Source organism: Lepeophtheirus salmonis, chromosome 10, assembly GCF_016086655.4.
Source record: "Lepeophtheirus salmonis chromosome 10, UVic_Lsal_1.4, whole genome shotgun sequence".
In the NCBI taxonomy this organism is placed as follows: Eukaryota; Metazoa; Arthropoda; class Copepoda; order Siphonostomatoida; family Caligidae; genus Lepeophtheirus; species Lepeophtheirus salmonis.
In genome coordinates, this window is record NC_052140.2 from 18,286,104 (window position 1) to 18,312,354 (window position 26,251).

The 26,251-nt window shown below is 30.2% G+C and overlaps 2 protein-coding genes across 3 annotated transcripts in view; one reads left to right on the forward strand and one right to left on the reverse strand.

Moving 5' to 3' along the window:
* The window catches only part of LOC121125115 (maltase A1), a 69,634-nt gene extending 56,088 nt beyond the window's left edge, over positions 1-13,546 (forward strand). Inside the window, exons 3-9 of the mRNA XM_040720229.2 lie at positions 972-1,276; positions 5,220-5,461; positions 6,199-6,416; positions 6,471-6,626; positions 7,907-7,971; positions 12,998-13,150; positions 13,213-13,546. Of these exons, the coding sequence (XP_040576163.1) occupies positions 972-1,276; positions 5,220-5,461; positions 6,199-6,416; positions 6,471-6,626; positions 7,907-7,971; positions 12,998-13,150; positions 13,213-13,360 (1,287 nt within the window). The 3' untranslated portion in view covers positions 13,361-13,546. The remainder of the gene's footprint in view (positions 1-971; positions 1,277-5,219; positions 5,462-6,198; positions 6,417-6,470; positions 6,627-7,906; positions 7,972-12,997; positions 13,151-13,212) is intronic.
* LOC121125116 (uncharacterized) overlaps positions 12,966-26,251 on the reverse strand; it is a 46,769-nt gene continuing 33,483 nt past the window's right edge. For both annotated transcript variants that reach the window (XM_071891571.1, XM_071891572.1), the window contains 2 exons: positions 18,915-18,940; positions 12,966-15,716 (listed from right to left, as the gene is read on the reverse strand). In XM_071891571.1, the coding sequence (XP_071747672.1) occupies positions 15,204-15,716; positions 18,915-18,940 (539 nt within the window). In that variant the 3' untranslated portion in view covers positions 12,966-15,203. The remainder of the gene's footprint in view (positions 15,717-18,914; positions 18,941-26,251) is intronic.

Below are 26,251 nucleotides of genomic sequence, written 5' to 3' on the forward strand. Positions count from 1 at the left end.
TGCATGTAAACTACTGGAACCTATGGCATGTAAAATTATTCTGCCGCCACTTCTCAGAGCATCAAGGATCTCTTGTTATATCCCTTAAATAAACCCTATACCACGTTTTGTGTAGCTCAACCTCTTGGATCCAAATCTGTTAAATATTAAAAAAAAAACATTTTTTTTTCCCCCGGGACCCAAAGGTTTTTCTCCACAACCCGAGAGCCAAACTGTTTTTTGAATATTAGAAGGTAACTTTGATGCTTAAAAACGTGGTAGTGGGAATTTTCACTACCTTTGGGCCAAGCAATTAATATGTACATGATGCTCAAGGAAGTGGCTGCGTATAGATTTAATCTAACTTGAGGCTGTGCCGTTCACTTGAGCAACCAGTGGTCCAGGGGTCACTATCGATTATTATTGTTCAGAAAAGAGGCAGTGGAAGAATTTAACTTATCTTAGGAAAAAAGTAATTTACCTGCAATAACCGTGTATTTTTGGATATTAGAAGTGATCCATGATTCTCTTCTCCAGCGACCGGGGTGAAATTAAACCATACTCGGGGGACAGCAGATCATTTGCACACCCATGGAAAGGGATGTATTATAACATATTGCATGAGGTCCTCGATGCTCTCAAATGCAGCGGCATTGGAGTTAAAACTGCCTTGGAGATTACCCTTTCCCCTGAATAATCTGAGAGGTAGGTGTGCTTTTGGATATAAGAAGGGGTTCATGTACTGCGTGAGTTAAAGTAATATATACAGAAAGACAAACTATGCTTTACTTTTATATAAGATAAAAATTTCTTTGCATTTGTACCCTATGAAAATATTGGACAAATACACATATCAGTACCGAAGATAACAAGGGTTTTGATGTATAGTTTCTGAAATTTAATATAAATTAAATTGAATTGATTTACAATTATATGTAAAACATACTTAACAAAAAATAATTCAGGAATATATCTTTCTGATATAATTGTAGATTAGTACAACTGACCAAACAGCATGGGAAAAAGTCGATGACTCATACTACCTCCATCACTTTCTCCCAGAAATGCCGGATCTGAACCTCAAGAATGAAAACGTTCGGAATGAGTTGAAGAGTATCATGCGATACTGGTTATGCAAGCCAGCAGTCTATGGTATACATATATCTGGCGTTAATTTGTTGATAGAAGACTATGATGACCCTGATATTATTCGTTCGGATGTTAACTTAACTCTCTCACTTTTAGAAGAATGGAAAAAGGTTGCACACGAGAATGCCCATGAGGATCGTCTTAGAAGGTGATTTTTAAATTCTTTAATGACATTGCAAAATTTCAACTATTTTTTTACTCTTGGATCGAAATAGTCTTTTCTTTAAGCAGAAGAAAAATGCCCGGTATAACACAAAAACTTATGCTTTTGTGGCCTAAAAAGTGCTTTTTTGAAGAAATATTCGTTCAATATTTACACGTTTGCGAGTTATTTTTCACATTGAGATAACTAAATGTATTAAAAAGTTATTTGTTTACAGATTTAAAAAAAATTTCGATTCCACCATGCAACAGCGTTTTGGCCCACAAGTTGAAACCTACATATGCTATTGTTATTTGAGCACTAGAACGCGAAAATGACCATTAAACCTTACAACATTTACGGAGTTGGCCTTTAACGCCTATTTTTAAATCAAGTTTTTAAGGTATAACAACGATTCAGAACCATATTTCCACATGAAAGAACTATATAGATGAAAATCAAATTAAATATCAAATTGATACAAAGATTTCAGTATTTGAAAAATAATTTATTTATTACTTTATCTTGATTAAAAATAATAAAAAAAATATATATTACCACCAAAAAATCGAATAAAATTAAAGAACTAACATAGAAGCTAATACCTTCTTTTTTCTTCAAGTCCTTTGTATCCTAGCTGAAGTTAAAGAATATAGCTTATATTTGAATTTACAAAACATTACCTTCAAAAAGGACAATTTAAATTCATTTTTGGTCTATTTAGATTTTAATATTTATTAAGAAATTTAATAAAATAAGCTGGTTAGATTGTGTGAATATAGATTACAATAATATCCAGGGGAATCATTGAACTGTTTATAAGATTATAACTAACAATATACAATTAGATTTTTTAATTTCAATGTCAGGGGATTAAAACAAGTTTAAAGATGCTTCATATTCAAAATAATTCATAGTTATAAACTCATAAGCGATTCAATTTTTTGGTACTGAATCGTAGTTATACCCTAACAACTTGATTTAAAAAAAGCTGTAAAGGGCATTCCTGTAAAGCTTCACAGTTTTATTAGTCATTTTCGGCCTCTATGGCTTAAATAACAATAATACACGTGGGTTTCAGTCTGTGGACGCTCCGAGACCTTTATTTTGATTCATAGTGTTATACATGGATCTTTCTCGGAGCCATAAAAAATTTCCTGTAAGTTCAAAAAATAATAAAAATCGATTATATCATTTAAAGTTTCATAAATTCTTTATTTTTGATCAAAAAGAAAAAAATCATAGTTTGTTATAAAAACTTAACAATAAATAAAAAACAACTAACATCAATAATTTAAAAGTATTTTATAATTTGTTGTTTGAATAAATATTTTTGTATATTTATTAATAATAAATAACCTTGTGAAGGTACTTACGCACACCAGTTTTATATGAACAATCACTTGCAGTGAAGTGAAGAGTGATATCACAAATCATAAAAGTTGGATGTTTGTTTTGACCTCCACTGAACCCCTGAGAACCCAAGAACCCCGGTTAGGAACCACTAATCTATCTCGATTTATTGATAGTATAGGAAAATTCTGCTCTATTAAGACAAAAAAAACATCAACTTTGATCCTTTACATGTTTTTTTTGCGACATATAATACAAGAAACCTGTAAGCGAAGGCACAAGTGCACCTGCTAAAAATGGGTTAGAAAAACGGATAAATTTGTTTCAATTATATAACATAAGTTAAAATGCCATTTTGCAACAATTTGTCTTAGCTTTATGGCAAAAAAGTATTTATTAGATTAAAATGGTCAAATATATACCTATATATATATATAAAATAGCCTTTTGAATTTCATAAATCACATTTTTATGGAATTATTTTATTCCATTACCAATCCTTTCTCAGGCCTCTTTTTTTGTTATGGGTTTATATTTGAATCTAATAAATGTGTGTGCTTTCCATAAAAATATGACAAACAGTATTTTAAACATAAATTATATCATTGATGTAATTTATCAGCTCTTCCACTCTATTTTTTTGTAGCAGTAGTTTCCCGGATTATATGCTTAAGGTTACAAAACTCTTGCACGGCAAGCTCACCACCCCTTTTCACCACATGTAAGTTCTCTTTCCTCTTTTCATCCAAAGACAAGTTTATCCCCATACAATTTCAAGCCGAAGAAAGTTCATCCAAAAACAAGTACATCCAGGGGAAAATTCATACCCAACAATACATGTATTTGGAATATATCTTAATGAAAAAAATCCATGGTGATGTAGTATTTGATTTAACTTTTTAATACATAGATTTAATCATTCAATAATATACTCATTATCCTAGTAAAGAAGTTCCTAATTTAAGTCAGAAATTATGCTTAATTCAACACTTTATGTATTCCTTAACCGTGGATTGCAACACATTTATTACATCACTTTAAGATTTTTTTATTTTTTTAATATATATAGATAAGTTACTCAATTAATGACCACTCCTTGAGCAGTAAACCCCAATTATATGACTTATTTATATTGTTAGTTTTGTTGATATGTTTCTGAATATCATTTATATACTCATCACCGCTAACCGACACTTCACACAACCTCTCCTTGCAACATTGCACATTACAATGATGAGATTCTCTATTCACAAGACTCAGTAATGTACTAGGATGGCTGGTGGGTAGGGCTTATAATAGCTTAGACTTTAGAGGTGTTCAATAATTGTGATTGTATTGAGTAAAGAGCACGCTTAGAACAAATTTGAAATTTGTAAGGAAAACTTATCAATTAATTTTAGCTTAAATAAATTAAATGTACTTCATAAATATACTACTCAATGTAAGCGTTAGATTAAAAATGAGTTTTATTCACATATATTATAATACTTTTTGTAGCCAAAGTGTGAGAAATTTTCCAATTTCTGACTCATACTCCACAAACAAAACTCTGATTATGCCTCCAACTCCGCAGCCCTGACTAAAATATTTATGTCTGTGTCGGATTTCCGTTTGTCTCGCATGGAATATCAGCTAAAAAACTTCAAAAACAGAGAAATAATACAGACTTTAAACATAAAATGAAAGTTGTTCAGAATTCTGAATTACGTGAGTAATGATAAATTTCATGCTGATCAGATCAAATTCCTGGACTCTGAAGGGCAAGTTTATTTTTTCACAAATAAGTTTACTTTTTCATAAATCAAGAATGATTCCCCCTGTCTCAAAGTTTTTTTTAGGTATGGGTTATCGATTTGAAAATGTACCAAAAAAAGTAAAAATCTAAGAATGAATGATTGTACCCACGGAATATGGGAGACCGTATATTATATATAAGTTAAGTAGGTAATTAGGTGAAGGAAGAAGAGGATATGCGAGCTAGTCTTAGTATATATTTTCATTTGGTTGAAGAAAGAACATGGCAAGTTAACAATGGTAAAGAAAATATATAAATCACATAGTCACACATTTGAAAGCATTGCTCTATATTCACCAAGATCAATATTTTCACATGGTCAATTTTATTTTCCATTTTTAAGATTGTCTAAACTGGGTGCAAGTTTGATTCTAATGACATCAAATGGTTAGAAAACAATAAAAATTTCTGTGTATTAAAAAGTTTTATAATAGAAATTTACAGATTATATATTTATGGTTTACAGGAGATCACTTTAGATTAGAATTTTTACATGAACAAACTAAGTGTAAATAATATGTTTTAATTTTTCATTGGTTATCTTTAAGATAGTGTGTTTGCACTGCTATTATAAAAAATATTTTTTTTTCCTTGGGATGAACTTGTTTCGAAATGAAATTTTCTAAAGAAACACTTTCCTTGGGATGCACTTATTTCAGGAAATGTTGTCCTGGAAATGAATGGGTGTCATATGAAAAGAGTACATTGAACTTTTATGTAACCAAAAACACTAATAAACAAGCCATCTCAAAGCTAGGGTGAAAATTTGTTCACTATTTTATTTTTCCAACATTTACATAGGCTTCTCATTCTTGAAATGTTGAATTCGAATCACATTTCGGATTGGAATAGTGAGTTTTTAAATTCAACTTTTGGAACTGCCGTGCTTCCATTTACATTTGGTGTAACGCTTGCAGATGATGACATTGTTAGTAAAGGAGATGTATTGGGATTCAAGATCCGAAGATTTATCCATAGCCTACCAGATTCAATTTGGCCTAATTGGCAAATCGATAATACAAATATAATTGGATTAAACGAAGGTGACATTACTAAACCCTCAGTTAGTGAACGTCCCTTTTAAAGTGGTTAGCTAACTTGGTAAAAATGAAATCCTAAACAGGATTGTCTGCAAGATTATATATATATGTACATATATAAAAAAAAAAAAGGAATTAACTTTCAAATATTAAACTTTTTTAATTTCAAAAATCCCCATTCCTTTTATCTAAATTAAATTTTGGAAACAAATTTAAAATATCTTCATCAGTTCTCAATATATTAAATTTTTTGGAAAAAATTTCAAAAATTAGATATCTGAAACAAAATTTTAGAAGAAAAAATTCAAATATTTAATTTTTATAATTCAAATTTCCAAAATCCAACGTTATTCATAGAAAATTAATTTATTTTCGGAATTTAATTTCAGAAATTAAATTTTAGTAATTTGCTTTTTAGTAAAAAGCAAAAATTCCTTAATTTTGGAGGCAACAGCTCCTATGGCCCACCCCATGCGGACGCCCTTGCATAATATAAAAAGCATTAAATTACTTGATAAACAGAGTTAAAAAATGTAATTATGTCCAGATAAATATAATATTGCATATACTCTGGTTCATTGTTATAGGATCACACTGAAAATTATTGGCAATAAAATGTTAGTTCATTGGAATTAGTTTTATAAGTCCGGGCTGTACTAATATCCCAGTTCACTAACGGAGGGTTATCTTATTTCAAAATTTTAATCAACCTTACATGCACAATATATATACATTTATAGTTCATGGTCGAGTTTCATTCTATATGAATAAAGTATCAATGATTATGGCCATGCTTCTACCAGGGAGTGTCATTTTATACTATGGGGACGAGATCGGAATGATCAATAATGATTTAATTACTTTCGATCAAACAGAAGATCCATATGCATTGCCACCATATGCAGACGCAACAAATTATAAAAGTAAATCAAGGGATTCAAGTCGGTCTCCCATGCAAGTAAGTAAATAAAAACTTAAAAAGTTCTATTTTAAATGTGTTTTTTTTATAAAGTGGAGTAACACAAAGTACGCAGGATTTACAAATGGATCGAAAGAGCCTTGGCTTCCTGTTAATCGCAACTACCCATCCACTAACGTTGAAGACCAAATGAACTCTGGATCTAATAACCTTAGGCTGTACCATCAACTTTTGTCTCTTCGCTGCGCTGTAGGGAGTAGAGTTGTAGAAACTATGATCTTTATGGTAGGAAAGTAGCTTGGCTGTCACGACGACGTTTCATTAAATCAGCTGCAAGTAGCTATGAAAGATGAAAATAAAAAAAATCATTGGCGTCTGCAGGATTATATCTTAAAGGGGGGTTGAAAAAAAAAATCAAAAAAATTTTTTCAAGTATAGCATTTTTTTTTTTTTAAGTTCAGAAATGCAGTTTTATTCACATAAAATTTCATTTTAGGAATTAAACTTTCAAAATGTAATTTCATATATTAAATTTTTTGAAAAAAAGTTTGAAAATTTGTTTGAATGAAATTTCAAAAATCCGTAGACATCTAAAAAAACATAATCTCTTGGAAAATAATTTTTTTTTAATAAAATTTCAAATATTAAATTATTTTCTCTGCTGCATAATTTGCCCGAATAAAGAAAAAAAAATATATTAAAAAGCAAAAAATACTTAATATTAGGGAGGGAAGGGCTACAGCCCCTCCAGCTCACCCCTTTCGGACACTCCTGAAAATACCCCTACAACTCTAGTAATGATATACCTAGGCTGTTATTAGGATTTCCACCTTTTTGGGAATGGGATATCTTTTTGATACGTCTTTGATAATTTTGACAGATATGTTTTTTTTTTTTGTTAATTCCAAACTTCTCAAAAAAAAAAAAATAGATTGACAAAAGACAAATTTTCAGATATAACTTTTTTTTTTTGTGTGTGTGTGTGGGAGGGGGGAGAATATTTTTTCCTTCAAATTTTCCGTCTAACATGTCATTTTCAGACTCTGAAATGTTATGACGTTTTTGGAATAAATATCCAGTATGCCTCTTTTTTAAATTTTATCAAATATTTGATTAAATATTTTATTTTTTCAATTGGGTCTCCGAGGTATGGAATAAGTTTTTTATGCCATTGAATAAGTAATTGTCATTTTTAGTGACTGTGATACTCCCTCAGGAGTATCATCCAAGTGAAACCTGCCTTGTTCCTTCTTCTGTAGATACGGAATAGGATTGGTGTTTATTTCATTTTACTCGATATACTTGTAGCTAATTTAATCAGACGTCGTTTTACCTAAGCTGCTCTTTTACGAAATATTCATCAAATTCTCAGGGTTACCATGTTATTTTTGGATTAGTTTTTCGTTTACCGGAAGATCATATTTACTACCATAGCTCTAGTATCAAATTAAATAATATGTAACCCCAATAATATTAGGGATACATATTATTGAGTAATATCAATAGTCACTATATTAATTTTCTTTCAGCGTGACTTTTATGAGGGAGACGTATACTTTCCCTATCAGGGACATAACACCTTTTCTTTTATAAGGTAAACCATCTAAGCTTATTAAAGTCATCATAAAGTATAGAATATTGTAGATTGGTCTACAAACTGACTTCCCCATTAATTACACATGTTAAATAATAAGGGCACTACACCTCCCCTGAAATCAAATTGAGTTATGTATCTCAATTTGTTCCAAAGTTATGGTCGATTATATATTTTACGTTTTAAATAGTGATGTGTCACGAGCAAAACTCGTAAATCGGTACCAAAGTTTTATGAAGTAAACAAAAAAAGACCACAAAAACTCGGCTCGTGTGTCTAAAATGTGGATATTTACTCGTAACTCGTCCCAAATTACTTATCTCCCTTTTATTCTTTTTGTATGTAAATCCTTAAAAAAATTTTTTTTTAAAGTTTCGCATCCACAATAGAAATAAAGCTGTTTCATCTTAGCCAGTTAAGAATGTGAATCTTATTATTATTTTTACTTGTTTTAGGAGCTGTGGTGACCCTTAAACAATTATTTTTTGTCCTTGTCATCCCAAAACTATCAATAAGGGGGAAATTGCAAGTTGAATACCGATGAGAGTAATTAGTATGGAAACGTTTAACGAGTATTCAAGTGAGCAACCCGTATTCAAGTAAATAACGAGTATAGCTCGTAATTCCTTGAGTGTTTTTATTTTATATTCTCGAAAATTTTCGAGCAACATAATTATGTTCGCAGAACATCACTGGGTTTTGGGTAATCAGGACCTTAAACTTTGACATTGAGCTCAACAATTTAATGCCCTGTTTAATGTGACCATAATAATCTTCATAACTAAGTTAGATCAAAATCGACAAATAATTTTCCCCGTAATCCTGGGACTAATAATCAAATAGAAGAAAAACCATACCCTTCATTTAACTTTATTGGTCAAAGTACCAAGAAATAGAAAATAACCTTTTTACACCAATGGAACTTTTTTGAAGCATGAAAGGTTTTTATTTACAAAAGAGTAGTCGGAGGTAAATATTATATCAAAAGTAACTGCGGTGTTTTTGAAGATCCCTTTATGCATTATTTTATTTTCCTAATGTTTTAATATCCTTACTGAACACAATTTTGACGTCTCATTTCCTTAGTCTGCAATTCAATCCATGTCATAAGTTTGTGTTCTTAGCTCTGATTAAGTCATAATCAATTTACAATGCAATCATCAAAGGTAAATGATTTAAATAAATATCTTTGTAACACTGGAGTTTTGTTCAAGACTGATTCATTTGATTTTGATACAAACTCCGGATTGGGTCAAACGGTTATTCAAAAAAGACAAAAATATTACCACTTTCTCCTAAATGTCTTCCTCAAAGTTTAATATTTAATGTAAATACTTTAGAACAGAGAAATTCCGACTTTCGAAATCAATTTAACAGATTCATTTCATTCTAAAAAATTGGAAAATACTAATTATTCATAATGAAAGAATTGAGTTTCCAAACTTAATCATGTATAATAAAAATTTGAGGTACGTCAATTTGGCTCTCACCCCACCAATTTAATTCCGATATTTTTTTTAATATCTGCTATAATCCAATCGTTTGTTTATTTTTTAATAAAGTTTGATTACTCTCGAAAAGTATATTTTTTTATAGACATAGATGAATATTCATTATTTTATTTGGGATGTTTGGGAATACTTTACAGCCCTCAATATTTTAATAATTTGTACAATAGGTCCTGCATAAGGCAGTTTCACACACCTTAGATTTGGTATAGCCGGTGTTTTGAATTATTCTGATTCCCCATAGAGTGCAGTATATCATTTCCTGGTTTTTTTTTTACATAAATTATGATAATATAATTTGTATAGAGGGAAGTGTCTTGTAAGTATTTGTCTTGATACTTAGACTTAAAACTTTTGGTGATTACTTAATATACAAGCTTACCATTAAAAAGGTTTTATAAATAAATATTGGTTAAGTTCCGAATTTTATATTTTATAATATTGGAATGACCGGGTTATAAATCAAGTGAATACTCCAGTATTATTAAATTTTACTATTATTTTGAATAATTTATGACGAGTAAAATGTTTTTAGTATCTTAATCATTCTAAAAAACAGAAGAAGAAGGGAAAAAAAAAAGAAAAATAGTGAAAAGTGGACTTTGAAAAATAACTTCTTCCATTTTAGGGGTTTTAGTACAAAAAATATCTGTGTTCAACGTGAATTTCATAAAACGCAGATTTTCCTTGCTCTCAAAAACTATAATAAGCGGGGAGACCTGTATATTGTATGGACTTGGCATGAAAAGGAAGGGCTATGAGAATATAAGAATTTGAAATTACAAGGGAATTTACTTTTACACGTACAACAGAGGAGAGGGATAAAACCTAAAAACCAAAGTTCATATCCATATATGTATTAAAATAAGTTGGAAATTTGTCAATAGAACATTTTCAGGTCCTACCAATATTTTGATATCGTCCATTTGGGGCCAAAACAACCTAGTTTTATTAGAAAAAAAATCCTTTTTTCATATATATAAAGAATAAGAGTGAACTATTGGATGTCAAAATGGTACCTACGAATAGAAGGGCTTAAATCTTACTGCCTATAATTATTCTATTACTCAATTGTCTTGTTTTTCATTTATCAGTCCCTAATGGGTGGTCCATTGAACTATGAAGACTTACAAATTCAATAGTAAATGAAAGTTGAGTGATTAAAATAAATTTATACTTTGATATATTCAGGTGTTCAATTTTCTTATGTTAGTTTATATAAATCATATAATAAGTGTATATTATAAACACGTAGGTAAAATTGACAAAATTTCCTGTGAAAAGTAATCTAACTTTAAAATCCCACCCTGGGAGCAATGATAAAAAAAAACCCAACACAATTTTTAGCACGGTGATATCCTAAAAGATGTTTTTTATTTTTATTCTGTAGAAAAGTCCGGGTCGCCGGGTCAAAATCCATTCCTATTCATAAAAAAAAAAATACAATTGGAAAAGTTTCAGAGAAACTGAAAAATAATTAAAGGTAGCTCAACGGCCTCAAAGTTTTGAAAATTGCCATTTTTTTCAAAAAAAAGTAACTTTCTCTTCAATTATCATAAAAACAGTTTAAGATACAGCTTTTTATAGATTATAATTTTTTTAAGATGACTAAATTTACTACAAGATATTAATATTTTATATGGGTAAAAATATTTTTAATTTTAATTATAAGGAAAAAAAGTTCAATAGAAAAATAATACTTATAGAACGTATTTCTCGCCATGTTTCTAATTTTTATCTTTTTTTTTTCATACAAAACATCCAAATTTCATGATGTAATGTCATTTGGTTGAATTTTTAGAGTGATAGTTTGTTATTTTTTATTTCAAAAAATTGAAGCTGCAATTCGCCAGTTGTTAACGAGCCACTCTATTCCTTTATAAGTACCACTCCTCGTCATACTTTGTCATTTACAAGTTTCAGAGCATCAATTATTTTAAGGGATTTTTTATAATCATTGTTACTTGGACACAATTTTGGATCAATTTAAAAAAAACTCTCCCAGTAGTTTCAGCATCTCAACGATTTGTTTTGTCTTTTTGTAACGCATTCTTTTAAATTTTTATGAATTTTTTTTTTCGTTGAGTTCTGGTCTTGTTTTTCCGTATTTTAATTCAAATAATAGTTATTTTTTCGGTCTCAAACTTACTCAATGATCAATTAGAGCCAAAACTCTTGAGATAAATACTATAAATGGTCTAAAAAAGTTTGAGATGCCATTTTTGAAATTAGAATATTGATTCTGGAATTAATATTTAGTGATTTTATCAAATTCAAATAATTCAATGAAGCATCTAAGGCTGTAGGAGCAGAGATCCATGCTTTCAAATATATTTGTACAATAAAAATACAAATATCCCGGAATGTTTGTTCCTCTTTAGAATTTAATTTAAATTGGGCCTTAAATAACTAAAATTTTAAACAATATCAAAACAGACAAACAGTGAGCGTGATATATAGTAGACGGGGAGATATAAATTTTAACCTACGTTTTAGAGTATCCCCGATAAATATTAGTGCAAGTTCCAAAAATTATTCATAATAATCTCTTGGAAAACTCTGTTGAAGATGGTTGTTGACAAAATCGATAATTTATTCTTGGATATCTTGATTGTGACATGCTATTTCACTATTTACAGTTCCAGGCTTGTAATTAATTTTTCTATCATTTGCCACATTTTTTGGAATCTATTGAAGAGTAGAACCTCGGTAGAAGTGGTATCTTCCATGCATGCATTACAAACGGAGCTAATTATTAATTTTATAATGTGATGTCTACATGCAAACAATAATAACTTTTCATCAAGTATTTTCTCTAAGAAAACACAATTTCCTAGCTTTTATACCTGCATTTGAGCTGGTTGTATCAAAACACAATGCTTTAATATTGTTTACTACTGCACAATCTTGAATGGGATCACAAATTTCAGTAGCTTGCATTTCATTTGTACCAGATTCAAGGCTATTCTCCAAAAAAGAAAACTTTTTGATTTTTTTTTAATTATCTGCAACTGCTCACAAGGAATTAAATTTCAAATTTACAAATTTATAATATTTATTGTTATTCACTGAAAAAAAATTTGAACAAAATTTGTAAACTTACATTTTTTGGAAAAAAAAGGTGTAAAATTAAATTTAATATCAAATATTACATTTATTAGTTAAAAGTAAAAATTCCTTAATTTAGGGGGGACTATGGCCCCTCCAGCCCACCCCCCTGTGAACATTCAGGATAACTACAAGCCTGATAATAATAAACTGATTACTCAAATGAGTTATAAGTCATTTTTTATTTGAGCAACATGTGAAGTAGAACTATGGCTCATTACCCTATAGGCCCTTCCCAATTGTCTGTGTCGTTGTTCCTGACAAACGATCCCCGATAATTAGGAAAGTTCCATAGGCAATAAGGCATAGTTCTACTTTAACCTTTTTGCCCCTCAAAAATGTACCTAATATTACGTATAACAGACAGAAAAAGTCAAATTCTACAAAAACATAATTTTATTTTAATATAGAAAAATCAAAGAGAGTGATAAAGCCTACTTAATTGTTGTACTCCTTGGATTCAAATATCATGAAGTCGACTTTACAATTATATTCCCGGATTTTCCTAGGGAAGGAACAATTAAAATAGTAACACACGAAAGAACAAATGGTTACAAAGTTGGGTAAGTCAAAATGAAACATAAATATACGCTAAAATTATTTAAAAAAAAACTAAAATTTTTAGAGATGTTGTGGACTTATCAAAACTCTGCTTAAAGAACTATATTGGAATGGTAATTGAAATTGACTTCGGAGAGTCTAAAGCCCTAGAAAAAATGGAACGAAAAAAAAATGTAAACTATTACATATTATTTACTGTTAATTTATTATGAAAAATAATTTAACACAAATGATCTAGCTATAAATCGTATACCACTTAAACTGCACGAGGCTGCGTGATAAAATTTATTTTATGTTCCGTAATATTTTATGAAAATAATAAATCATTTTGTGGTCTTTTTAAATTCTGGCTAATTAATCATTACAAATAATGAAATACAATTTAGATATTATACACACATTTGTAGATATTACTTTCAATGTTTTTTAGGTCTTATGTTTTATTTATAGAACAAAATGGAATATGAATGCCACATGTACAATAATCATGAAAACAGTTCATATGTGAGTGACAAACTTTTTTTTTCATTTTGCAGTATTTTAGTGAGCTCATACAGCTTTCTAAGCATGAGACTGTTCCATTTGTTTGCAAGTTATCTTTGAGCATGAGTATTTGATAATTAAATACCCTTCTTTTGTCATCATCATCTTTTATTGTCATGGACTTCATTTTTAGATCAGAAATTGTCTTACTACTCTTTGCAAGGAAACAATGAATATTAATTGTACAAAAGCAGCCCTCGTCTTCACAACTCGGTGTGGCAATACATTTTCCTCCATTAGCACAAACAATATTTGCCATTTTTGTACAAATTAAACCACTTGTACATTTCATCTTTCCTATGAGCTCTGGTGCGACCAGTCCTTGAATAGAAAACTTCCAAACGAGATCACTCGTGTAAACTTCTTGAGGTGTATCTTCATGACAGTCTCCTTCTTTTATATCACATAAACAAATCCCATTTGAACATGATATGGTTCTAACATCACATCCGTTTTTACAATTACATATGAAGTTTTCCGTACAGGGGATTGCAGAAGAGTTGACAAATAATTGAGCCTCACCGTTATTCTTTTGTAGAACGTCATTTATATCCTCAAGTGTTGAATAAGGGGCCTTACACTCTAAGAGACAATCACATTTTTTCTCTTTTGTGCATTTGATCTCCGTCACGTTGCAGGAATTATCCATGCATCCGTGATCCGTACATTTAACCATAGAACAATTACCATAGTCTTTCAGATCCACTATTCTATTTTTTTTCTTCAATTGGTTGTCATCTTTTGAGAAGGTTAGTTTATGATGTGATCGGCATCCACGAAACACCTCACATAAACAATTTATTTTGTTACTACACTTAGATTTAATTTCACAAATGGGAAACTCGCATTTTTGTGACACAATTTGTTCACATAAACTATTATTACATGGCAATTTTTTCCCCAACTCCGCAAGAATCAATGGCCTTTCTTTAAAATTTTCTTTTAAGTCATGTTCATTCTCTATAAATGGCACTCGCTTTAGCACATTATTGTCCTGATGACTAATTGGCATGTCCTGATGACACTTTAATGACATAATGCATTTACACTTTTTATTGCTACATTTTCTCTCCACTAGACACATACCTTTGTTACTTTTTGTCCTTTGAGGATTAGCACTGTTCACACATAGATCCTCAAAGGATTTACATTTCTGTTTTCCAACCATTTTACATTCGGTCTCATTTTGAATAGGATAGTCCAAATAATCACCATTTTTAAGTGATTTAATATCCTCATCCGTCGATGAAGAAACGTTTTGAATGGATTGGTGAGTGTCTTTTACTTCTGGAAGTGTCTTAACTCCACAAGATTTTAAAAATACACATATGCATGATCTTTTTAAGCAGCGTCGTTCAACTCTGCAATTACATTTTGAGTTATTTCTTTGACAAATTTGATTTAAATAACAATTTAGATCCCTTGTCTTTGCGTTAAACGTAATATTCTGGAAGAAATTTTTCTTGATCTTCTTCAAGGACATCTTTGGGGATTTATCGTACATTAATTCAACTAAGGAAGGCTTTGAATTCTTTTTAATGAAGACTCGCAGACGATGTATAATATACATTTCGTACTTTGATTAGGATTTTTGACAATATATCTTGTTTCAATGAAACAATATCCAAACTCTTTTCCACAAATCTTTTTTCTAAATGATATGGATGAATAACGACGACATACTTCTTCATTTTTACAGTCTTTTGGACGATTTGCATTGAATTTTAATCCTTTTCCCTCTTGAAGACTTTGTATTTCTGTAGTATTTGATTTGACTTTATTTCCTGTAGATCTACTACGAATATTTTGTGGACAAAAAGCGAGTAGTACACATTCATTTTGATTACGAGGAAAAGCTTTACAGTAACAGCTGGCAATTACTTTTTTGCAATAGCTGCTAGAGCATGTAAAATTTTTAATCATTGGAAAAACTCTGGCATGTTTGAGGCTGTTGAAAAAAATATTTGGCAATTTATTGACCGTAGTATTTTCATTCCTGATGTGTCTCGCTTTCAAGGATGTTTCCTAGGGTTATATTTATATATTTAATCAAAAAACATTTAGACTTGGCAATCTTAAACAATATAATTCTATTGTTTACATATATTATAGTAATATTAATTATTAAACAAAATCATTGTATCAACTATCAACTATTTCAACTGATTAATAGTTAGAGTTGTATAAAATCTGACAGAGAATGCGTGGGAATTTTTTCTAGTTGGCAATTCGAACTATTATTTGTAATTTTCAAGAGCTGTTGCATTATTCTTTGATTCTAGAAAAGACAACATGTGTTTTGCCAAAAATTAAAGGAGAGTAGCAATGAAGATTTCTTAAGGACTTATTAGTGTTAGTCCTCATTGGACTCAAAGTATAATAAATAATCTACAAGGGAGTCATACGTTATGCTCCATTTCCAAGGAACAGGAATACAATTTCTTGTTGATCTATCGTCGTTTATGTAGTATATATATATCGGCCATGTTATTATTTATAAGCTATTTCTTCATAGAAATAATGTGACAGTGATAGTGGTGGAGAACATAAAAGATACAGTTGGTATGATTGACTTATTTGGCTAACTAACAGAGAATTTCACCCTTTTTCTGGGTTTTTTTTTTTGGTGGAAAGGGTTGCGTGATACAATAAAGGTAACGACGTGACGGAGGGGACTTTTGGTTATCTCCTTCCTTTCAAGGCTACTTGTAGCTGATCTAATAAAACGTAATGGTAGTTAAGCTACTCTCCTTTAAAATATTTTTTAAATTGTTAGGGCCACCATGTAATTTTTCTGTTTATTTTCTTTTAGCATTGCGGTAGGTTATAGTTTTTACCACTCTATTACAATTTGTATTTATAGGTCTGCATTGACAATTTTTTTCGCAGCAATTCCTAATTGCTGTTATTTAAATTGTTTAAATATTAAATATATTGATGTAGGGGACACCAGGAACACTTATTACAATAATCACTTATGGCTCAGCAGAGGTTGTTTGACATAGACTCACCAAAATGTAACAAAGCATAGTTAGATCTTTCTGATACTGATTAAAACCCATTGAAAAAAAAATTTCTTCATAATTACATTTGATTATAACTTCTCAAATATTGTAATTGTTGATGGTTTCAACAGTTTCAAAAATTGTGTTTAATTTATTAATTAAGAAAATCAGAATTAAGAATAAAATTATTACTTTCAATTAATTATTATGTTATAACTAAAATATGAAAATGTTTGCATTTTGAAGCTTGTCAAGATAAAATTGGTATATAAATATTCAACTATATATATATACAATTGTATTCTTGCAAGATAAAAAATGCACACATTTTCATATCTGTAGTTATAATGTTTTGAAGGTAAGCTACAAAGATATTTATAATTTTTAGTTCAGTCTTGTCCATACAGATTTTTGTTATTTTTAGATTCCCATATCAAGTGGCAATAAATTACATAACTGAAAATGTAAAAGATATGTTATATAAATTTAGATTCACAAGAACAAGAATGTGTTAATCTCCCTGGTTTCTGCTACATCAATATGTTGATTAGCGTTGGATCAGAAGGGTGTCTGCAGGAATATATAAACATTTCTTTTGGAGGTTTTTTTATTTTATTTTTCCAAAAATATTGCTTTTTATTAACATTTAATATTTTGGGAAAAAAATAGATTGCTCCTCTGAAAAAATTAAATTAAAAAAATCAATTATTCACAGCTGTTCCCAAAATATTAAACTTTTTGGAAATAATTTAAAATATTTAAATTCAAAAAACTAACATTTGAGATATTTTTTTTCAATATACACAGCGGTTTATTTAAAACTTCAAATTCTAAATTTTTAGGAAAAAAATTCAAAACAAGCTATTCTTAAAAAGCTAAATTTTTTGGGAAAAACAATTTAATTTAAATGGCTGTTAACAAAAAATTAACTTTCAAAAATTAAACTTTTATGAAAAAATTTTAAATATTAAATTTTTTTGATAAAAATAAAAATATAAATATATAAATAAAACTTTTTAAAAATTTCAATATAAAACCTACGTATGTTCACATAACTATTAATTTTTTCTATGAAAAATTTCAGAATTTAATTTAAATTTAAAATACTTCTGGGAAAATAATTTCGAAACTATATAGTTTCACTAAAAAAAATAAAAAATCCATATTTGTACTCAAAAAAATTAAATTTTTCGCAAAATATTCCAAAACCCTAGAGTTTTTCATGAAAAAATAAACTTGTTCGAAAAAAATTTCAAAAAATGATAGCTATACTAAAAAATAATAATTTATTTTTTTTAAATTTAAAAAAATACCTAGGTATTCTTTTAAATTTAAATATTTAAAATTTAATTTTTTTTAAAGAAATATTTTAAATTTAAAAAATTATTTTGTTTAGAAAAATATATCAAAATTCTACAAATATTCACAGAAAATAATAATTTTTAGTAATTTTCGGGAAAAATTTTTCCATAGATATATTCAAGATAAAATTTAAATTAGTTCACAAATTTTTTTATTTTTTTCGCAAAATATTTAGATATTAAACTTGAATAATTTTACTATTTGGAAAAAAAAAATTAAATCTACAATTCCTTAAAAAAATTTGAAAAATTAAATTATACTTTATATTTTAATTATTTGTAAAAAAGTTCAAATATTAATTTATCGAGTAAAACACTTTTTTTTTTTTGAGCCTGGCCCCTGCAGACACCCTTGTATCAATCTGAGTATTGACTGTCTTATCACCCTTCACCTCCCTCCTCTGTTTCAGTCTAGTTTTTTTATCAGTGCCATTTTTTTTTACCAACATCGGTTTTTTATTCCTGCTACTTGATAGCTATCTTTTTATATTCTTCACTTCTACGTAGAATCGAAGAATATAAGAACTAAGAAAATATTGAATTATACTTTAAATTTAAGGTATCTTGTCTCTTTGAAAAGAGGTTATGAATTATGATGAAACCTAAATGACTCAAATGCCGTTGATAGTAGTAACTACTTAATTTCAGCTGTTGTAGTTACCATAAAGTAGTGGTCTTAGGACTGAAATTTTTTATTAGGGTCGGATTGATAGGACAACAGTTCTTTTAGTTTTTTAGATCAATCCAACACTAGTTATGATTTAAATAAATAATTGAATGGTTATAAATTAAATTTGTATGCAATTGTAGAAAGCTTTTGTAACATATAGTAAATAAAAACTTTAAATGTTACTTACATTGAAATTGATTCTTTTGAGTATATCTGAAAATAATTAAAATAGGACATATTTAATTAATATCTTCATTAGCTGAGAAAGTTTGTATGTCTGTCCATCGACGTCTCATTTTTGAGTGTGCCCCAATATTATTGAACTGTGTGAAAACTTATAAAATAAAAATCAATGTAGCAAATAAGTATTTTGTCTGTCATTTTCTCTGATCGTCTTCACCTTATTTCATGTATTCTCGCCGACAGTAAAAGCAGTGGATAAAAAAAGTATTTAATCTCTTGCTGATTTTCTAAGTTTGTCCACTGACGAAGAAAAGAAGCATTTATAATTTTTAATGTAAGTTTATTTTAACAGTGAGACATGTTATATGAGCCTGTTAGTCACAAATTTTAATCATAAAAACCTGAGTACATTTGGAATACTCTTAAATAGGGGTATTAGCCTGTTCCGAAATGATTGAAACAGGTTCGTTTGATGAGAAAGGAGAAAAGTTAGTTACAGTATTATACCAGGATTGATTTTCTCATGAATGTTATGGTAGAAGAACATTCCATAGTTATTCAGAGACTAATTAGCTAATGCCTACATACATACCACATTCGCATATGCTTTCTCCATTCGCCTCTGAACATAGAGACTCACAATTTCCGCTCGTACTTTTTGGTACACTACAAACTGGGCCGAATAGTGTATGAGATCCACACCTACCTAACTGTAGTTTACCATAATGCCTTCCCTAGTGGTAAAACTATATTTCGGTGGGTATTACACTTTTAAGATCGGAAAATGTGATGGTATAACTTGTAAACCCAAGCAAGTTTCGGTCCAAGCCCTGCCTACCGAGAACTTGGCCAGCCGAGAAACGATGAGTGAGTATCTGCAGACGACGGGAAAGCAGTTTTCTAGCCTAAAGAATAAGAAAACACATTGGAAAAAAATTCTGTAAATGTGCGACAACCTATGTTTCCATATATCCAACTACACCAGGCAGTTCTTTTACGTGTAGAAAGATGGAAACAATAAAACAAAGTCCCTACAGCCTGGATCTCAATCTCTGTTACCAATTTATCCTCCGTAAGCTGAAAAACCTGTTCTGGATTACGATTTTGATAGCCTTGAAGACCTCATTCGCGGCGTTCATTGGGTGATGAAGTTTGTGAAAGAAGAGGAACTCTCTAGGCATTTGTGGTAGTTGGAAAACCATTGCCACGACGTTATCCGAGTCGGCAGAGACTATGTGACATGATTGATTATATTTTTAAAGCTTTTTAATGTAGTTTATCGTCTTACTGGGGCAGTCTAATTCGTTTCAGAACAACCTAATGTGTACAAAAAAAGGGTATAGAGGTAGATAAAGGCTGAGATTAACCCCCAAGAACACCATTCCAACCGTCAAAATGGGGTAAATATATAATGTTTTTATGTTTCTCTGTTCAGGGGAAAAGGCAAGTTCAGGGCATCGAAGGAAGGATGGACTTGGTCATAAACCCTGGTATTCTTGGGCGACAACTTGGTTTCCTCAGGATTTAGGACACAAAATGGGTCGTGTTATGTAACGGTATATATTTTCAATTAGGGGTTTAGTCCAACTTATAAAGTGGTGATGTCCATTTGCGTTGCTAGACCCTATTATGTGGCCCAAAAAAGGTTTTTGATCAAAGTTATGATTAATATACGGTAATTAGAGCCACCAATATTGTAATTAAATAATACATTTGTAGCAAGTACCATTTGCAAATACAAAAAATAAACATAAATATTTAAGTGATTATATAAATGAGTTGATAACTTTTGGGGCTAAGCCCCTTCCCCCCAAATGATGATAGCTAGCAACGCTCTTGGTGACAGGATTTTCTTTTTTTTCGGGGGAAGGGGGAGTGTGGAAATGGATGTTGTACTTTTTACAATTTAGAGTGAAAGGACTAAATTTAAACAGATACCAATTTAAAAACAAAATAAATATTGATTTTTTTTCTCGAAAATTATGACGTTTGAATTTTTTTTAGATAAGAGGTATTTCTCATTATTATGAGCACTATAAAAATTTGCTAAAGAAGGGGCCAATAATCCCTTGCTCCCTATGGCTCTGGTCCCACTGGTGTAATGTATATTCCAGATAGTCCTGTGACAGTCCCGTCCAGTTCACTCCCGATACGGTCCAGTTCAGTCCTATATATCCGTCTTATAAACTAATAAGCTTTGGTCCACGATAACATTACTCAATATTTTTTAATAAGTTCTAATACTGGCAGTCCGAAGGATTGACAGTATTAAGGTCCGGTTCCAAGGACTGATATGAACAGTCCTAAGATTGTACTGGACCGAATAAATAAGAACCGACACAATACTTCTTCCAGATTGACTATGATAAAAAAACATACGGCCTTCCCAACAAAGGAGTGGCTCAAGAAGAAACAGTTGCCTCACCAGTCTCTGGACCTCAATTCTATAGAATATCTTCATCAGTGGGTAAACTTACAAAATTAGAAAGGAATTAAATACTTATTTGTTATCCACTGTGCATAAATAATGTTAAAATATTTTCGAACTTATATATTCAATATTATAGGAATTCTACGAATATTTACAAGTTTGTAACGTTGGCATCAAAAAATGCTGTATATTCCTACATTATAAGGCTCGAATGTAAGGCTGCAATAATTCTTAAAAAGAATAAAAATTCAAATCAGAGAGATAAATCATATTTAGAAGCGTATTAAATATGTAGGTATTTGTAGATTTACTGATAATATCACGTAGGAGAAAAGTTACTGCTTGTAAGAAAACTTGTTCTCAAAGAAACATAATTAGTGATTTGCAACGAACGAAGCTAGTAAATTCCAAGGTTAATATAAATACAAGGTTATACCATAGGGCATGTACGACTAATGTTTCACTTCCACCACTCTTTTTAATAGTGACGTCAAAAAGTATAACCCTTAGCAAACATAAAACATAAAACATAGCTATATATTGTCTTCCTTTTGACTGTTGCTGTTAGAGTATCGGTATCATACTCTATGACGTCAAATCTGTCAGTCTTATCCGGCACTCGGTATGGTAAATCAAATTGAAAATTCTGGCAAGTTTGATTAAATGATGGCATAATCTTGTATTTCTATTAACTTTAGTCATTTCGAACTCAAGTGTTATGAAGTAAACAAAAAAATACAACAAAAGCACAGCTCGTGTACTTTAAAGCATTAAAAGAAAGTATCAGATCGAGGTAACTACCCATTAAAAATTCAATGCACCTGCGTTACATTTTTTTATAACAATATGTCGTTTATGAATCAACCTTCTTACGTCAAAATTCAATTTAGGTTATTAATTTCATTCAAACATAATTATAATTTTACCTACTTTATTCTTCATTCAATTGGAAATACTCAATACCATTCTGTTATATCTTTAATGAAAAAACCATAAAATTTATGAATAAAAAAATTAGTTGTTTTGTAGAAGAAAATATTTCCAAATTTATTTATTTTCAATTCTGATTTGATCCATAATTTAAAGTTTTAAAGACCCTATTTAAAATGAAGAATATGGAGCTTTTCTTATTTTGACAGCTGTAAGATACCTTCAATTCATTCCATAAAAATTTGAAATTCTTCTAATCTAAAACAGAGATTTGATACACTACTACCTATATAGTTTGAGAGATAATACGACGTTTATTCGCCGTCTAATAGGCATCCACCGACAGTTTAAAAAGTTTCGTTCATCCAATGTTTCAATTTTGTTATTTTGGTCTCCATTCTATTCTTTTAATCATATAATTTTGATAATTCCTATTCATTTGTTTTCTATCAGATCATTTAACTAACTTTATTGAAGATTTTTATGAAATGTGATAAACTATTACAGAATATTTTTATTATTTTTTGACTCACTGTTTTTACTTTTATTTAGGGATTTAAATGTAAACTAAAATGTTCATTTAAATATATTTTTAAATATGTAACTTCTCCAAACGAATAAAGTCTTGATGAGAAAAACAATATAAGATTAAAAGAATCGTAGTTTTACTAATGTATCTATTAAAGACGCATTAAAATTATTCTTTTTAACTTATAACGAGACATCCCACCCTAGTCTCACAACGTTATTATTACAAGTGATGCGTCAGAAGTCGAATTTGAGATTCGAATTGTAATGAAGTTATGAACACTCCAGGATAAAAAAATAAAATGAGTGGAAAATTGCGTACTTTCAAAACGAGTTAAGTTTTTTTATAAATTTTCAAGGAATATTGGACCATTATTCATCATCAAATACTGCTGACACATCACACATTATGACTTAAAAAATGTAAGACATTGCAACAAGAGTCTGTTTTTATCAATCAAACTCTGATCAGTTGAGTTCAAGACACCAAATTTCTTTTAACGCTTTAGTGTACCGTAAAGACGAGTATTTACTCGTAACTCGTACAAATTTAGGAATCCCCTTTTCTTTTTCGAGGACATTATAGTATGTAAATTTTTCTGAATTCCTTTTTTTAAAATTTAGAATCTATGTTTTCCCATAGGCAACAATGTGTTAAAGTAACGGGCAACAACTTGAAAATTACACACATTGAAAGAAGATAGAAGACTGCCTGCCATTCTTAAATAATACGTTTGAGAATAATGTTTATTAATATTTTTTTGATCCATAGCCAAGGTTAATTTGATTTATTCTATTCAGCTGCCATTGTCCTCACAGATGGTGACGAGCTTCTATTTATAAAAGTTGCAGGTATTGCGATTGAATTTGGTGTCCATGACAGCCCACTCCTCGTCGGCAGAGGCATTCATGGCTTCCAAGTTCGGGTGAAGGATGCTACAGGTGCTCCTCTCGATGTGTGGCTAGAAGGAAAAGTCAAGGGGATCGAAATCCACAATTTCTTGTTCCAGAAAGCGATGATGTTAGCTAAGAAGATATGATGATTTTTTAGCAGTGTAGTGGGGCTCCATCTTGTTGAAAGACAATGTTGCTGTCAGAGAAATTTGTCTGGAACCAGAGGAGCATGAGAACGTTTTTTCAATTTTCTCCAGTGGTTGGCCTTGAAAACAGCCACGTACATGGCATGGGCGCGTAGACTTGGTTGAGTTCTTTTTTGATGGCGTACTTGGGGCATCTGCTATAATGATGGGCTTTTTTTCTGGAGTCCTCCTTCATCTCTATGGTCTCATTGTGGTCTTGTCTTTTCTTGACATTGTAGATGATTTTACAAGCAATTCCCATCAGCCTGGTCTCCTCAGTTGGAGTGTGACCCACACGAAGAAGAGTTGATACCCTTACTCTTGAATCTCACTACGATTACATTTCTCGTACGATTAAAAAAGTTCAAAATGTAGTAGGTGCTTGAAATACATGGCCACTTATACAATTACAGAGAGTTCTAATTTCCTAAAATAGAACCTCTCAAATGAATATAATGCAAGTATGCAACTTTTAAAATTACACACGGTATGTTGATTGTTTTGCAATGTGTATCCCCGTCCTTGTACATTCGGCAATGTTTTCAAAACGGTTATTTATTTCTTGTATTCGGATTGAAAAAGTTTCTCGTCTACATGTAAAAGAAATCTACGCAATCTGATCTAGTAAAGAATATCGATGTATGTAATAATGATTTTTATTTTTACTTATTACTATTATAGAAGGATTTCATAAATACATTTCTCCTCTTTTTGAATGAATATTTAAGAAATAAATGTTAGCCATTTAAAATATATATTTTTAAAACATTAATCATTAATATTTATAACCACAAGTGCAATTGAAAATATATTGGCTGTAGACCAATTTTAATAAAATATTGATGTGTTGATTGTATAAACTGATAAATTACGCTTATGATGACTATTCAAATAAACATACGAATTTTTAAGTTATTCTGTTTAATATAAATTAGGGGGAAAATATTAAAAAACAGGTTCTCAATAATTCTTTTCAAAATATTATTTTTTGACTGGCGAGTTTGTTTTTGAGGAAAAAAGTGTTAGACAAGCAATTATATAGCTCGTAATTCTTTGAGTGTTTTTTTTTGTAGAAACTTAAAAATACTCGATCAATAAATTTCAGCAAGTATCACGCCACTAAACATAATACATTTCCGTTAGGGGGTTCGTTTTCGAATGAGTGATTAGGAAGCAAAAATAATTTGTTTATCTGACTTGCTCGACGCACACATATCCCAAAAGTAAATCGCTGCCATTGTCATGGTCAATGTGAGAACTGTCTACAATATCCAACGTTATCCAAGGGACGACCAGAGCTCAAAAAAATTGAAATCTGGCACAAGTACTTTGCTGATTTCTTGCCTAAGGATATGTGGCCTCCATCATTTCCCAGCTTGAACCCCCCTTCATTACTTTTGGTGGGGTTCCATGAAGGGCATCTCAAATACAACCCCACAAAAAATGTGAATGACTTGAAGTTATCCATCTACATTCTACAAGGTCTGGACCAACTACCCTCTGACAAACTTGTCAAAACCTGTACCATGTTCAGGCACAATATTGAGGCTTTCAATGGAGGACATACAGAATAAGATGCAGCCTCTATGATTTTCCAACAATTTTTGTAAATATATATATATTTTTGTTTCAAATCAGTTAATCAAATTTTGAGTTTTTGAACTAAAAAGTTTATATAGAAATGATGTGGTAAGAAATTTTTAACCTATGAAAATTTGTAATCTTCTACGATGTCATATTTAGATTGCACATCTCGGTCAATGTTTGCAAAAACTAAAGAAGAAATTTGTACGTTCATAGGGTTATTTTGCAAAAAGAACAATTTTAATAGACATTACCTGCTAATTAGGTTTCGACGAAGAGACACACTTTGTTTTAACAATATAATAGATAGCTAGTGATAAAGATTAGATGTATTTTTCTAGCTCAACCATTTTTTGGGAATCGGTAATCTGAAAAATAAATTATTGAACTCCAAAGTAGTGGACGTCCTTTTCTACTTCATTCAAAACCTGATGAAACATTCGTTTTTGCTAATAAAAGACGGAAAGTAACTTTCAGGATTGGTTGCAGAGTTATAATTGTAAATCCTTGTTCAACATGGAGTAAACTTTAGGATCGACAACGTAGTGTAGTAATTCTTGCCAATGTCCTCCCCTTTAGTCAGAGTTGACAATACTTGGTCTAATTTAACGACATGATAGCTAAGCTGCTCTCCTCTAAAAAATTCTTCAAATTGTCGAGGTTACCATATTGATTTTTTTTTTTGTTACTTTTTGTTGAACAATATCAAAATACTCACGATTTTCAGCACTAAAGATAATCCCCCACAAATCCTCAGTTTTATTTTCCATTTTTCATGAGGACCCTTAC